General features: G+C 33.9%; 1 protein-coding gene across 6 annotated transcripts in view; it reads right to left on the minus strand.

Annotated features, from left to right (window-relative positions):
• PDS5B (PDS5 cohesin associated factor B) overlaps window positions 1-17026 on the minus strand; it is a 190988-nt gene that overhangs the window by 20238 nt on the left and 153724 nt on the right. For all 6 annotated transcript variants that reach the window (XM_087436211.1, XM_087436209.1, XM_087436208.1 and 3 more), the window contains exons 22-25: window positions 11026-11094; window positions 9468-9604; window positions 6800-6923; window positions 691-895 (exon numbers count right to left, since the gene is read on the minus strand). In XM_087436211.1, the coding sequence (XP_087292337.1) occupies window positions 691-895; window positions 6800-6923; window positions 9468-9604; window positions 11026-11094 (535 nt within the window). The remainder of the gene's footprint in view (window positions 1-690; window positions 896-6799; window positions 6924-9467; window positions 9605-11025; window positions 11095-17026) is intronic.

Here is a 17026-nt window from a genome sequence, read left to right on the forward strand (position 1 = left end):
CACAAGCTGGAGGTGGGTCGGAAGCAGGGGGACATTTACAACAGGGAGGAAGTTAGAACCGTACACAGTAATCCAAATGAAATATAATAGGGTAGGAGAGATGTTCAAGATATCCAGAGGAAGAATTAGGAGGCTTCGGTGACCAATGAGAGGAAAAAAGAAGGTATGAGAAATGCCTCTGATTTATGACTTGGATAACTGGATGGCTTTTAATGCTAGTAAACCAGTTGTATAAGTCAGAGAGGCACAAAAACTAATAATGCAGATGGAGTAAAGTGAGCAGATTAAAAATAGGCACGCAAGCACCTGATACTAATATCAGCCAGGTGAGAACAATCAACAGAGATCAAGACCCATACTTTTTTTAAAATAAAAGATAGTACTTAGACAATCTGTACAAATGTACACATTTTACAGATCTATTAAAAGTACATCCAATGCCACTGTTTATTTCCCTTGGCCACTTAGTCAGTTACATAAAGAGATATGGACTGACACTTAAATACCCATGCATTTATATTTTAAAAATGATCTTTTTCAAGGAAAAGCTGTTATTGAAAGATAGTAACAACTTCTTATTTAATGAGTGCCAATAAGAATATAATAAATAACAGTAACATCATTTTGTGTTGTATAAAACTGAACCTGGCAGGCTGGAAAAGTATACTCTTTATTTTCATATATGCTTACCACTAACAGCTGCGTGCTGCTTCAGATACTCGCGTCTCACATTTATATTTTTTACCAGACACTGCCTGGCATGAGCTCTTCTCTCTTTTACAGGATCTTTTGCACAAAGTGCACAGATTGCCATATACTCAAGCGGAAGCCGTAATCGGGAAAGGCCTTTGTGAAGTTTCTGAGCAAACACTTGTCTTACTTGATAGCATTCATCCTGTGAAGACATCATTATTCCACATATTATCCACATGGCAGCAAAGAGTAAGTAACAACTTCCAATATGAAATTTGCCATATCCCGTAACCAGAAGCGTAAACGGCAGCAAGTTTATCCACAACCACTGCTTCTACTCACAAAGACTGAGATTTTGTGACAAGTTAATTTCAAGGGTGGAGTGTTCACCCAGACCCTAATAAATACCAGTTACATATGTTAGAAAATACTGAATGTACTTTTAAAAGACATAAAACTAGTAAATATAAATCCATCCAAACTCAAATAAGATATAAAAAAAATAAAGTTTAAACACTAATTATCTCATATTTAGCTTTTTCATTTACTGAGCAAGATAAAACTCTGTCCAATTTATATATTTTAGTCCTATCATTTAAAAAACTAATTAGATTAAAAGGTACAACTCTAAAGGCAAGAGTTACTAATCAATTTCAGAAACACCAAATTACTTTTAGCTCTACAAATGAACCAATCTGTTAATTACGGCTGTGCCTGCTTTCCTCATACTACTCCCTCTCCTAAACCACCCAGCCCCACTCTAGCTAACTCCTGATCTTTAACGACAGCTCCTACATCTTCCAGAAATCACTGTGTAATCTTTAGTCTGCATCCACCTCTGTGCTCTCTTAACACTCTGTGCATATCTCTAGCATAGCAGTTAGTATACAGTATTAAATTAACTGGTTTATATGTCTGTCTTACTCATCACTGCTTGTTCCTTGAAGACAAGAACTGTCTTTATTCCTCTTTGTGCCTCCAAATATAGCACAATATCTGGTACACAGATTATCAGAATTTTTTCTAAACTATAGGGAAAAGCCATATGACTTTTGAGTTATATATGAGACATACAAAGACCTTCATAATTACATCTTACCCTCCAATTAACACAAGGTGTGGTGTGTTTCATATTACTCCAACTTTATATATACTATTTCTTCCATCTAGAATGTTCATTTTGTCTTTCTTCAAAACCTAGGTGATAAGATCTTGCCTTTTTTTAAATCCTTATTTTGCATATCTTCTTTCATTTAAACTTCAGTTTATCATAATACCAAATACCTACTTTTAAAAAAGTAGGCTAGCTCTCACAGAAATAGTGCCTTTTATCTACGTTCACACTCAACAAAAAGTTAAAGTTAACTCACTCCTTCCTCAGTACTACTCCCATGGGAAAGAGGAATCTTCATCATCCAATTATTTATTATGAAAATACCCAATTACAAACTATATAAGTAAAAGCCAACATACCACAACTACATTCACAAATGAACAGATCATTCAGTAAAAAATTAATCTCCAGACAAACATCTCTCCCCTCTACTTAGATACACTCCCAAACAAGACCATGTTTTTATCACTCTCTCATTAATCGTTCAAAAAGTTATTAAAGTGATGTTAGGGAAGAACTTCAAATCATATGCAAGGCAACTACCACAGGTGACAATGAAAGATGAGAAAACTGACAAGAATGATGACACAATAAGTACATCAAAAGAGAATCATCTGAATAAAGATTTAAAAGATGTGCTCCAGGGAACTTAGGAAGTCTTCAAATGTTTGTTTTGTTTTTTGTTTTTTGCAAAGATGATTATCCTTTTCATTATGTTATAAAAGGTAAGGTGAAGTAAAGGAGAGAGTAATATAATTTTTATTAAAAAAATACACTCAAAAAAGCAAACACTTGACACTTTCATGGTTATGGTTATAATCAATAACTCATTCACTATAAGAAAAAAGAAAATGGTAATACTACTAACACAATATTTTTCCCCAAGCTTGTAATCAAAGCTTGTATTCACTAGTGACTATGAAATTAATTTTAGTCGGCATCTTAAGTGAATTCACTTTTAGTGGCCTTTTCTAGCACAAATTATCCTCAGAACTACTTCTAGTATCTTGTAAATAGTTCAGTTACTTTATGTGTTGCACTGTATTATCAACACATTTATATTTTCTGTTCTCCTAAGAGGTTATCTTCATGAGGGCCACAGCCATGACTTACTCATCTTTGTATTTACAGAACCTAGAACAATGTACAGCACGCAGCAGTACACAGTAAATTTTTCAGGAATTGCATTCAAATTCTAAACATCTAAGTAATTATTAAATAATGTTAAGATTCATATTACAGTCATGTGTCACTTAGAGACTAGGGTGCATTCTAGAAATGCACTGTTAGCAATCACCATTGTCATGCGAACATCATCGAGTATACTTAACACAAATCGAGATGGTAAAGTCTACTACATACACACCTAGGCTATATGGTACTAATCTTATGGGACCACCATCATATATGTGGTCCATCGTTGACGGAAACGGCGCATGACTGTATTGAGTTTCTGTTCCTCCAGGTTTACTTTCTATTCAAATACATGACAAGGGCCTCTGAGATGCAACACTGCCTTTAGAGAACTCAACTCAGGTAAGAGAAATAAAGCACAGGTACATAAATGACCAAAGCACAAGGCATGAATGTATCAGACAGCTGCAAATAAAATCCATAGGGAATCAAAAGGAGACCAGCTGTAAGAATTAGAGTAAGTTTTGTGGAGAAGGTTGTGTCTGCACCTTGATTTGCAGAAAGGGTTGGATTTGGATGTGTAGAAATAGGAGGGTGAGAAGAAAATTAGAGGCAGCAAACTACAGGCACGTAAAAGAAAAAAAAATTGTAGGGGCCGGCCAGGTGGCGTAGTGGTTAAGTTTGCGCACTCCGCTTCGGTGGCCCAGGTTTCACAGGTTCAGATCCCGGGCGCAGACCTGTGCACCACTTATCAAGCCATGCTATGGCAGGCATCCCACATATAAAATAGAGGAAAATGGACACAGATGTTAGCTGAGGGCCAATCTTCCTCAGCAAAAAGAGGAGGATTGGCAACAGAAGTTAGCTCAGGCCTAATCTTCCTCACCAAAAAAAAAAAACATAAAAAAGAAAGAAAAGAAAAAAAATTGTTGAGCTTCACTGAAATGAGGGTAGGTAAAGGGCAGTATGCTAAACAAGATTTTTAAATGTATACTGGGGTCCAAATATTAGAAGGGATGAACAGTAAGTTGTAAAATATATGCAATTTTTTTCTTTTTTATGAGTATAAGCCCCAAAATATTTTTGACCAGAGGAATAACATGATCAGAACTGTGACAAGGAAATTTAACCAACAATAGAGCAAGTTTCACAATAGTCTAGGTGAGAGCTAACGCTGGTTACAGCAATAAGAATTGTATGAATAAAAAAGATATAACAGATATCACAGGACAGAATTATCTGCACTTTTGCAAAGAGGTGCAAGGACAAGCAAACAGTCAAATATAAATGATGCTTTTAGGTCTAAGAAACGCCACTCAGATTTATTTAACGCTTACTGAGGCTCTACACGTCAGGATAGAATAGATAAGGAAAAATTATGAATTCAGTCGTATAGTCACAGAACATAAAAGTTTGAAATTTCTGTTTAGAATTGGAAGTGGGACCAGAGACTTAAAAAAAAGTTAATGTTGCTAGTACAGGAGTCACCTATATAGAAAATGAGATGGCCAAAGAAAAATGTATAAGTGGAAAAGTTGGTCGTGAACAGATCCTCACAGAATACATACAATTAAAGAAAAAGAGAAGAGCCAGAAAATATAGTCAGAGAAGTACGACAAAAATCAGGAGACAGAAACCAAGGAAGAGTTTAAAGAATAAATGAGCTGTGTCAAATGATGCAGAAAGGACATGTACAATGAAGACTAAGACCACTGAATTTGGGGATTTTAACAGAACATTTTTGGAAGGCAAATGCCAAAATATAAGTGGTGAGGAGTGAGAGGATAAGAGAGTAAGAGAGACAAAGATTAGATTACTCTTTCTTGAGGTTTAGAGGTTTAAAAAGAAGAGATAGCCATGTGGTTTAAATGAATAGCAGAATTAGGAAAAGTTTTGTTTAGAATAGGGTAAGCTCAGATGTTTGTAAGTTGTGAGAATATGCTAATAATTAACTTTTAACCATTAACACATGTTCCACAGTCAACAGAATTCCAAAGCAATCTTAAAACTTAGGCAATACGATCTTTCACCTTAGAAATTTGGTGATTGAGATAGTAATATGTAACAAATATTGTGCTAGAAAACAAAGTCTCTAGAAGTTAATAAGTGTGGATGCTTTTCATACACAGTGGACATTTAACTAATGGTTTACACATACTTTTTACACACAGTAAGTTTCAAATAAAGCCCATCTCTTTGTACATATTTCCATACTTTCTTGCTTTTCTTTTTAATTTCCACTTTAATACCGTTAGCACCAATATCCTAAGAAATATCAGACCAAGAACCTGATAAATCAACAGACTGCAATAAAACAAAAAACTATTAACAATTTAATAAGGTTGTCTTCTTCTAAGAAATTTAATATATACTTTCTAAGAAATTTTCACTTTCTTGCTAAGTAAGATGATCTCCAATATTAAATGAGGAAAACTAAACCAGGAAATTACGGGCTCCCCCAAATCTCATTTCTCAATTTAGTCTAATATCTGAATAACACCACCAAAACTAAAACAAATATAAACAGGATTTGCAATAAAGACTGAAGTACCAGAAACTGACAAAATAATTACAATGAAAAAACAGATGATTGTTTATGTCTAGGAGTTATACCTAAGCAGCAATTTTTAAATAAGCAGTAGAAGAAAGGGAGGATGGAGAGGAAAATTACAATAATCTCTGAAATAAATGCCAAGTTCTTATACATAAGACTGTTTGGAAAAGAACAGGAAAACTAAGTGTAAAATAGCCAAATTATGAATGAAAAACTCATATTGGAAAATCGTATTTACTATCATGGAAGTCCTTTTTTTAAAAATTTTCTTGATGATGCTAAAAACTTCTAAAGTGATAGAGTTCAAATACTATGTTACTCTAATATGAAATCTGTAAGATTGGAATATGAATCACTGTTAATAATTTGAAAATTTAACTCACTGAGTAATAAGGAATGTTTCTGACCTGAAGTTAATCTGTACCATGTCTTCATGAAACTATAAATTTGTTTTCTTCCTTTTAAGAATTAAATACATTCAATCCTCATTATTCACACATTCCAAATTTGTAAATTCACCTACTCACTAAAATTTATTCGTAACCCCAAAATCAATACTGGCAGTGCCTTCAGTCATTCGCATGTAAATGCACGCAGAGCAGCAAATAATTTTAAGTCTCCTGACACACGTCCCAGCTGAGGCTGAACAAGGAAATGCTCTGCATTCTTGTTTCAGCTCTAATATTATAAACAAGTGTCTCTTTGGCGATGTATTTAGTGCCACATTGTCTGCATTTCTGTACTTCTTGTAGGTGATTTTGTTGTTTAAAATAGCTCCCAAGCATAGTGCTAAAGTGCTGTTTTAGGGTTCCTAAGAGCAAGAAGGCTGTGATGTGCCTTATAGAGAAAATATGTGTATTAGATAAACTCATTCAGGCATGAGTTAAGCACTGTTGGCCGTGAGTTCAATGTTAATGAAACAACTCTATATTAAGTGAGGTGTCCTAAAACAGAAACACACATAAAACAAAGTTATGTATTGATCGACTGACAAAAACGTGACCAGAGGCTTGCAGGAACACCACCCTGTAATTCCCCTATGAGCAACGGTTCAGTATTTGCTAATGCAGTGCTTCGGGTGACTTTGTAGAACAGAACAACCGCAAATAACAAGAATCAACTTTACTATGCTAGCAACCCAAAATTCAAATGAATTCTACAACTCTAAAATGTTTCTCATGCATAAAGTTTTCAAAAAGTGACATAAACATTTAAGATTTTTATCTCTACATCACGGTGGACTTTTCTCTTCCTAAAAGTCAAAGACGGTAAAAAGTCATGTCCAATATAGTCATTTTCCTTACGTTGATAGCTAATGCACATAGCTGATACTGTTCTAATGTGATGATTTCATGGTAACAGGGTTCTTGGGCCAGCTTCACAATAGCACTCCCAGCAGCAAGTCTCAGGCGTGACATATCTGGTTTACTGAAAAATAAGCAAGAAAGAATGTAAAGTAGATTTCTAAATGTCTGCACAAAAACATTCCTACTTTGTATATCTAATTTTTTTAAAAAATTCCTCTGGCCAAAAAAATGGCAGAAAACAATTTACTGATACTGAACACCATATTATGTCTACTTAACTTTGGAAGATGGTGTCTAATACTACAAAATTCTTCTCTTAATCATAAGTCTCTGCTAAGGTCACTTAATTATTCTCTCATCCTACACAAAATAGCTCTTAGCCAAGCCTAGAACAAATCTATTTGTATGCTTAGTTGTTAGGACTTAAAGCTTCCACTACAAATTTTTTTTTTGGGTGGGGGGGTTGTATTTCCTTATAGATTAGCAAGTTAGGACATTTTTATGCCTAATCGATCAACTAAAACTACTGTGCTAGGTATAAAAAAGTAGAATGAAAGCAGGTGTAATGGATAAAACATTACTATTTTTAACTAGAATTCAACTTTTCAAATATTACCAAAATTCTCCTTTTACATTTAAGGAAAGAAAACTGCTAAGTGGAACACACTTCAAAGATTAGTAAATTCTTGACTAGTAAATACATCTAAATAAGCCTTCCTAACACAGTCACGCGTCGCTCAACGAGAAATGTTCCGTTAGGTAATTTCATCATTGTGCAAACATCATAGAGTATACTTACACAAACCTAGTGGGTATAGCCTAGGCTATACGGTACTAATCTTATGGGACCACCATCATATATGCTGTCCAACGAGCAAAATGTCGTTACGTGGTACATGACTCTACAGTGATATATTAGATGAATTATAGGGATCTTAGACTAACGTAAGGAGGGAAAGTTGTAACTCCTTAATTAGAACTTCCTATGTTGTTCCAAAGTAAAATTTATTATTCAATATTCACACAACAAATATGTGTCTATCATATATACAGCACTGAGAGTTTATAAAAAAAGACACAGTCTTAGTCTTCCAAGATCTAATGATCTAGTTGGCTTAAGATCCTTCCTTTAACTTTCTAAGAATCATGTAAAAATATTGACTGAATGCATGCCAACATTAATAAGGTTCTGAAGTTACATGTCCCAGAGGTGCTTTCCAGTTCATCAATAGCAATACTCCAAGTAGCTATTATGAGGTAAATCACTCAACCACTGCTAAAAGGTCTGTCTTTCTCGTTGGAGTTTATTTAGTATAAATAAAAATAATTAGAATTAATGCTTTACAACTAAGTTTTTGAAGACCAGATTTCTATATAAAGCTTTGTTCAAAAATGCAGAACCAATGTAGTTCACATACATTTGCAGAATTCAAGTACACATTTGATTTTGTTAAAGAATACCATGAATAAAAACAGGTGAGATGAGATCTACATATGCACATAAATACTGCAATTAATAAATTTAAGAGACAAAATGTATTAATACTAAGGAAAATGTTTTTCTCCAATTATTATGTAAATCTTGAACACTGGCATATATAAATTATGAGAGTAGAGAGGTGATGACAACTAATTAGACTGAAAGAAGGTAGGCAGATGAGTTGTACATGTGGAATGGTTTACCTAGTTGTATTCTTATTTGATTTGTTTGAGAAGGATGTGCTACTGTTAACACTCTATGCAAAAGGTATGCCATGAACAAAACATATAAGAAGAACAGAAATGAAGATGGAAAGTTAGAAAGCTACTGATAGTCACCTTTTTATATTTTGTCATTAAAGTCTTTAAGCTAGCTATATTAAAGGGGGAAAGTTATTCTCATATTTTTTATTACCAATAAGAGGCAATAAATGGCACTTGCGTTGTCACAGTGGACAAACCTAAATTTTAGCTAACCTTAACATAATAACCACTACCACCATCAATACTTCTAATTACTATGTGCTAGGTAGTGTTTTAAATACCTTAAATATACCAACTTATCATAATAGCTAGATGAGAACAGTATAATCACCTCTATTTCATAAATGAGGTATAATCATCATCTCTATTTTGTACAGAGAGGTTCAAGTAACTTGCTCAAGGTCACCTAGCTAGTAAGTGGTGGTGCCAGGATTTGAATCTGGGCTCCAGAGTCCATGTTTTCAATCACTATACTATACTACACCTTTCAAATAAAACAAAACAAAATAAAAACAAAAAAGCACATGTTTTAAATAATTTACATCAAGTACATTTTTAAATTTGCACATATTGACTTCTGAAAACAGATTTAGTAAATTGCCTTCTACCTAGTCTGTTCTTTTTCCTTAGACATTAACAAGAATGTAAAACATCAGTTATTGATTAGTACACTAATATTTTCACATTCAATATTCAAAAAAGTCTCTATTGTTTAAAATACATACAATGTATATAGCAGTACCCTGCACCACATGACTGCCTCTTTGAAATAACCACTGTACAAGCCATATTACAATAAAAATATATGCATACCTACAAAGCAATACTAATTTTTTTTAAAAAGAAACGGAACCATTCAACAATTATACCAGATGTTGAAATATTGTGGAATTCAAAGAACTTTGAAATAGTAATTACATACCTAATTTTCCCCTGTTCTGTCAAGTCTCCATCACTATGCAATATTGTTGTTAGCAATCTTAAGGTAGAAGTTCCTGATTTACTGTGATTATTTTTCATTCCAAGTAGCCATCGAACCATCATTTTAATAGCCTGAATCTATGTAAAAGACAAAACATTGCTACATTTTAAAGAAATTCTATATTAACCTTAAAAAAAATGAAGAAACGTTTTTAATGGATGCTTTTTAAGGAAATAAAGAATTATTCTTTTCTGCAAAAACAAAGATAATTTCAAATGTTTTAAATTAAAGATTCTCCCCCCCCACCAGGTAATCGCAAATGAATGATTTAAGTAAAGACAGGTTCTTTTTGCTTTTATTTTTTTAATGTTTCCTCAACATACACTCTACCCTATAGAAACCACGGTAAAATCATGCTAACTTTCCTAGTCAGAAAAGTTAAGTTTCCAACTGCTATTTGTTCAATCTTTTGTGCCTGAGAGATACCACCTCACATTTGTACTCCATTTTATAATTATGAAGTACTTAAATACTTTAAAACCTGTTACTGCCTTTAATGTTTGCAAGAACTCTTTTTGAAGGGGTGTATATTGTCTCTTTTTCACATATTTTAGCTTTTCACAGATCTAAGGCTCAGGAGCTAAGTGGGCCTTGAACAGTGGCATGTGGCAGATACTCTTAAGATCCCTTTCCTGGGCCATTTGGTAAGCATAAACTCAAGTGTAGGTGGCTTGCCTTCTAGTCCAGTGCTGCTCAACTGTATAAAACTGCTGCTTGAGACCAATACTGAGCAAACAGGTTTATACTGGAACTCAAAAGTATCAAGTATCATTCTATGATGCTAAAGGACGGGCTGCTCTATAGGTCTGCAGAAATAGTATCAGAATCTGAACCTGAAATAACGTGACAAAATAGTTCATAATATCAAACATAAACAAATACACACACACAACAAAACAACTCATAAGAAATTACAACTAGAAAAACAACAATATTTAACCTATTTGTTCCTAGCCTTCATACCTTGGGCACCTTAGTGGACTAAGATGAGATCTAGATTACAGACTATCTAGATGGTTTTAGTAAATCAATACTCTCTACACTAGTGATGACCAATCTTTTATGTATAACTCCTAATTCAAGGAGTTATAGGTTGAATTTTTTAAAAAAAATCAAAACAAATGTTTCATCAAATCCCATGGAAAAGATGAATCTTGAAACCTGGATGACCATCTTTACTAAATAGGAGAATGTACATAAGAAAATCAGCATTGTCTTTTGCCATCAAACTGTTGATATCTAAGAAGCAGCAACACGGGGGCAGTTTTTAAATTCTTTTTTCTCAAATTAGATTATGTGCAGCTACCACAAGGTCTCAGGTTTCTCATTATTGCCCTATACTCTCTCAGCACGTGGAATAATGTCATACAATAAATATAAAAATTTGAATGATTTTAATAGTCATATCTTTATAACAGAAATAGAAATTTTAACACCTATAATAATAATACAATATATTAAATATATTAAAATCAACAGATCTATGCCTATTACTCACTTTGACCATTGTCTCAGGAGAAACTTCTTCATCTGGAACCCAAAGCTTAGTTGTCTTTTTTCCTGGAAGCTAACAAAAATTAAGGACTTTAAAACATGAACATGAATTCTCATGTTTGATTAATATTTAGTGAATGAATGAAATCTTTATCTTCTGCAGTGACAGTCATTATATATGACTAAAATACCACATCTAATCCTATTATTCAAAAGGGTTGAAAGGCATATCTTCACTAGCACACACACACAGCACTTATACATCCATCACCAGTTGGTTCTTTCTAGGTGTGAGGTAGGACTGACTTTAACCTCTCACATATACTCCCTGACTTGGCCCCTTCTGGGACTAATTATTTAAGGCAGCTGGCAAGGACTAGGATCACTATCAATGGAGTCAAAAAGTGTACTTCTTAAACAAGGGAAAGGTATATACAAAACATCTTGAGAAGGGGAAAAATTAGAAAGGTTTGCAGCTGAAGATAATTTACAGAAAACACGCATTAATATCTTTCTACCTAAATCCCACGAAAATGGCAACACACACACACATATACACCCACACACACACAAGTTAGCAGGGCTAGAAAACAAAAGGGGCCCAAAAAAACACAAGAACCATTGGAAATTTTTGAAAAACACAAAATATACAGTGAAAAAATTAATAGAGATAGAGGGCTTACATCTCCATAAAAGCACAGAAGGAAACACCCTCCTAAAAACTTAGTTTTTTCTAGCACAATCACAGAATAATCCTGAGATGATAAACTGCAGATATTGAGAGATGTGAATGTACAGTGGCAGCCAGGAAATTAAAGCAAGGTAACAAAAGAGCTGAACCCAACCTCTGAACACTGGAGATCCTATTTTTACCTCTAGCTGACATGAGTGATTTCCAGGAGGCCTAGGAAACAGAAATCAAATAGCACCTCAGGCAAACCTCTGGCGATAGGATAGGCACCGCCAACATCCAGAAGGCAAACTCCTCAAACACATAGAGCTGAAGATTTACATACAGCTTATGATGTAATTCTTCAGTTGAGAAGTGCCTTCAAAATATGAAGTGGAAATAATGAAAAAAGAATCACATTAGAAACATTCTGATGAAATTTCTGAACTAAGAATATCAAAAAGGTTCCAAAAGCTTCCATGCGGAACCTACCAAAAAAGGAACAAGAATCAGATCAACTTCAGATTTCTCAGCTGGAGGACTAGAAGTCAAAACACAATGTTCTCAATGTTCTGGAGCCAAGTGACTTGAAACATAGAATTCTAGTATTCAAGAATGAGAGGAAAAATATTTTCAGAAATCCAAGACAGAGAAAGAGTTTCCAAACTAGAGCCATTTTGAAAGAATTACTGAGATATACTCCACTAAAAAATTTAATCCACAAGAAAAAAATTCAATGAGCATAAATTATTACACATAAAAAAACAATAGACTGTCAGATGGGTTCAAAAACAATAAAATAAAACCACACAGATGCAACAAAACCAATGATAGAGCAAACTAAAATTAACAGGATGATAAAATATACCAGTCAAGATGAAAAGCATTAAATGGGATATGGATTTAAATGGAATACTGATGTAAACAGGCTCTTGATGTACTTTTCTTAAATCTTACACAATAAGAAATTCATGAACATTTGTACAACTAGAATATCAAAATAAAACACAACAAAAACGATTCAAAAAAAGGAAAGATCGAAAACTTCATCATCACAGCAGAAGACTTGAAAAACTTTCAAAAACTGATAGATGAAGTTGAGATGAAAAAAGGTAAAGTACAGGAAATACATGTAGAAATATAAGGAAATATATAGGCATAAAATATTCAAGGATTAGAAAATAATTAAAACTGGCATTCTTCATAAATATGATTAAAAATAAAGAGTTTAGAAAGAAAGATGGATATAAGAGAAAACTACAAAATAATTCCCCAAATTAACCACAAACATAAAACATAACTTTAAAAACCGAAGTACCTAACACAGTTGTGCGAGAGAAATTTTAAAATTTTCTTTACAGAGAACATTACAAAATTTTACTGAAAGACATCTTACAGATGAGCAAACAAAGCAATGGAAAAGAATAGAGGCTATAGAGGCTATATATGATATCAGTGATAGCACTGCAGAGGAAGGAGGAGAGATTATTCAACAAACTGTACTGGTAACGTGGTTACCCTAATAGGGAGTAAAAGAAATGGAATCCTTAAGTCACAGCATACAGAAAAACAAACAAACAAATCAATTCCAGATGGATTAAATTTTTTGTGTGAAAAGAAGACCTTAAAACTTTTAGAAGAACATACTGGAGGCTATTTTTATGACACTAGAGTAGGGCAAGATTTCTTAAACAAGACGTAAAAAGCATTAACTACAAAAGAAAGGAATGATAAATTCAGCTACATTAACATTAATAACTTTTCTTCAAAGGACACTGTAAAGGGAGTAAAAAGACAGACCATAAATGAGATTCTACGCATTTTATGAAGATATTACAACATGTACCTGAAAAGTATTCATGTGTGTAAAGAACACCTATGAGAAAAAGATTACCCAGAAAATAAAGGCAAAAGACATCAAAATTCAGAAAGGAGACGACATGAATGGTGACCAGACATATAAATGTAATTAGTAATCAGGGAAATGCAAACTAAGACTATAGTAAAATACTATATCTATTAGATGGACAAAAATTAAGAAATCTGACAATAATGGGTATTATACACTGCTGATAGAAAAACAAGTTTTTGGATCAAGAAGAAGTAGAGAATTTGAATAGACCAATCACCAGTAAGGAGATCGAAACAGTAATCAAAAACCTCCCCAAAAATAAAAGTCCAGGACCAGACGGCTTCCCTGGTGAATTCTACCAAACATTCAAAGAAGACTTAATACCTATCCTTCTCAAACTCTTCCAAAAAATTGAGGAGGGGGAAGCTCCTAACTCATTCTCTGAAGCTGACATTACCCTGATACCAAAATCAGACAAGGACAACACAAAAAAAGAAAATTACAGGCCAATATCACTGATGAACATCGATGCGAAAATCCTCAACAAAATACTAGCAAATCGCATACAACAATATGTTAAAAAGATTATACACCATGATCAGGTGGGATTTATTCCAGGTATGCAGGGATGGTTTAACATTCGCAAATCAATCAACGTAATACACCACATTAATAAAATGAAGAACAAAAATCACATGATCATCTCAATAGATGCAGAGAAAGCATTTGACAAGATACAGCATCCATTTATGATAAAAACTCTGAATAAAATGGGTATAGAAGGAAAGTACCTCAACATAATAAAGACCATATATGAGAAACCCACAGCTAATATCATCCTCAATGGTGAAAAACTGAAAGCTATCCCTCTAAGAACAGGAACCAGACAAGGATGCCCACTGTCACCACTCCTATTTAACATAGTATTGGAAGTCCTAGCCAGAGCAATCAGGCAAGAGAAAGAAATAAAAGGGATCCAAATTGGAAAGGAAGAAGTGAAACTGTCACTATTTGCAGATGACATGATTTTATATATAGAAAACCCTAAAGAATCCACCAGAAAACTTTTAGAAGTAATAAACGAATATGGGAAAGTTGCAGGATACAAAATCAACATACAAAAATCAGTTGCATTTCTGTACACTAACAACGAAGTAGCAGAAAGAGAAATTAAGAATACCGTCCCATTTACAATTGCAACAAAAAGAATAAAATACCTAGGAATAAACTTAACCAAAGAGGTGAAAGATCTGTACACCGAAAACTATAAAACATTTCTGAAAGAAATTGAAGAAGACACAAAGAAATGGAAAGATATTCCGTGCTCTTGGATTGGAAGAATTAACATAGTTAAGATGTCCATACTTCCTAAAGCCATCTATAGATTCAATGCAATCCCTATCAAAGTTCCAACAACATTTTTCACAGAAATAGAACAAAGAATCCTAAAATTTATATGGAACAACAAAAGACCCGAATAGCTAAAGGAATCCTGAGAAAAAGAACAAAGCTGGAGGTATCACACTCCCTGATTTCAAAATATACTACAAAGCTATAGTAACCAAAACAGCATGGTACTGGCACAAAAACAGACACACAGATCAATGGAATAGAATCGAAAGCCCAGAAATAAACCCACACATCTATGGACAGCTAATCTTTGACAAAGGAGCCAAGAACATACAATGGGGAAAAGAAAGTCTCTTCAACAAATGGTGTTGGGAAAACTGGATAGCCATATGCAAAAAAATGAAAGTAGACTCTTACCTTACACCATACACAAAAATTAACTCCAAATGGATTAAAGACTTGAATGTAAGACCTGAAACTGTGAAAGTTCTAGAAGAAAACATAGGCAGTACGCTCTTCGACATCAGTCTTAGCAACATCTTTTCAAACACCACATCTGACCGGGCAAGAGAAACAATAGAAAAAATAAACAAATGGGACTACATCAAACTAAAAAGCTTCTGCACAGCAAAGGAAACCATCAACAAAGCGAAAAGACAACCTAACAATTGGGAGAAGATATTTGCAAACCATACATCTGATAAGGGCTTAATCTCCAAAATATATAAAGAACTCATGCATCTCAACAACAAAAAAACTACCAACCCAATTAAAAAATGGGCAAAAGACCTGAACAGACATTTCTCCAAAGAAGATATACAGATGGCCAACAGACACATGAAAAGATGTTCAAAATCACTAACTATCAGGGAAATGCAAATCAAAACTACAATGAGATATCACCTCACGCCCGTCAGAATGGCTATAATTAACAAGACAGGAAACAACATGTGTTGGAGAGGTTGTGGAGAGAAGGGAACTCTCATACACTGCTGGTGGGAGTGCAAACTGGTGCAGCCACTATGGAAAACAGTATGGAGATTCCTCAAAAATTCAACGATAGAACTACCATATGATCCAGCTATTCCACTGTTGGGTATTTATCCAAAGAACTTGAAAACACCAATTTGCAAAGGTACATGCACCCCTGTGTTCATTGCAGCCTTATTCACGATAGCCAAGACTTGGAAGCAACCTAAGTGCCCATCAAGGGACGAAGGGATAAGAAAGCGGTGGTATATATACACAATGGAATACTACTCAGCCATAAGAAACGATGAAATCCAGCCATTTGTGACAACATGGATGGACATTGAGGGCATGATGCAAAGTGAAATAAGTCAGAGGGAGAAGGTCAAATACCGTATGATTTCCTTCATTAAGTAGTAGATAATAACAACAATAAACAAACACATAGGGACAGAGATTGGATTGGTGGTTACCACAGGGGAAGGGGGGAGGGAGGAGGGTGAAAGGGATAATTGGGTACATGTGTGTGGTGATGGGTTGTAATTAGTATTTTGGTGGTGAACATGATGTAATCTATGCAGAAATAGAAGTACAATGATGTACACCTGAAATTTTTACAATGTTATAAACCAATGTTACTGCAATAAACAAAAAATTAAAAAAAAAAAAAAAAAAAAAAAGAAAAACAAGTTTTAACAACCATTTTGAAAAATAATTCGTCAATAAAACCAAAAGTTAAATATGTGTATACATTGTGATTCATCAACTTCACTCACATGAATATAACCTACAGAAATTCTTGCTCATAGGCATCAGAGGCCTCTATAAGAACATTCATAGGAGTACTATGCAAAAGAGGAAAGAAATAAAAATATTCCAAATATCCACTAAGTGAATAAATTATGAGATATTTTGCACAATGATATAATACAGAGTAATGAATGAATGAACTACAGCTAGATTTAATAACAAGGATTATTCTAAGAAACAAATGTGTATGATAAAAGCAAATCTCACAAAAATATATATGGTATAATATAACTCTTATAAATCTCAAGAACAAGCAAAATTAAACAACTATGTTGTTTATAGGGATACGGTAAAGTAGTATTTTGTTTTAGTTATAGAATAATAAAGCCAAAATTCTTCACAGTGGTTACCTGG

Source organism: Ceratotherium simum, chromosome 10, assembly GCF_057802395.1.
Source record: "Ceratotherium simum simum isolate JZ-2026a chromosome 10, ASM5780239v1, whole genome shotgun sequence".
NCBI lineage: Eukaryota > Metazoa > Chordata > Mammalia > Perissodactyla > Rhinocerotidae > Ceratotherium > Ceratotherium simum.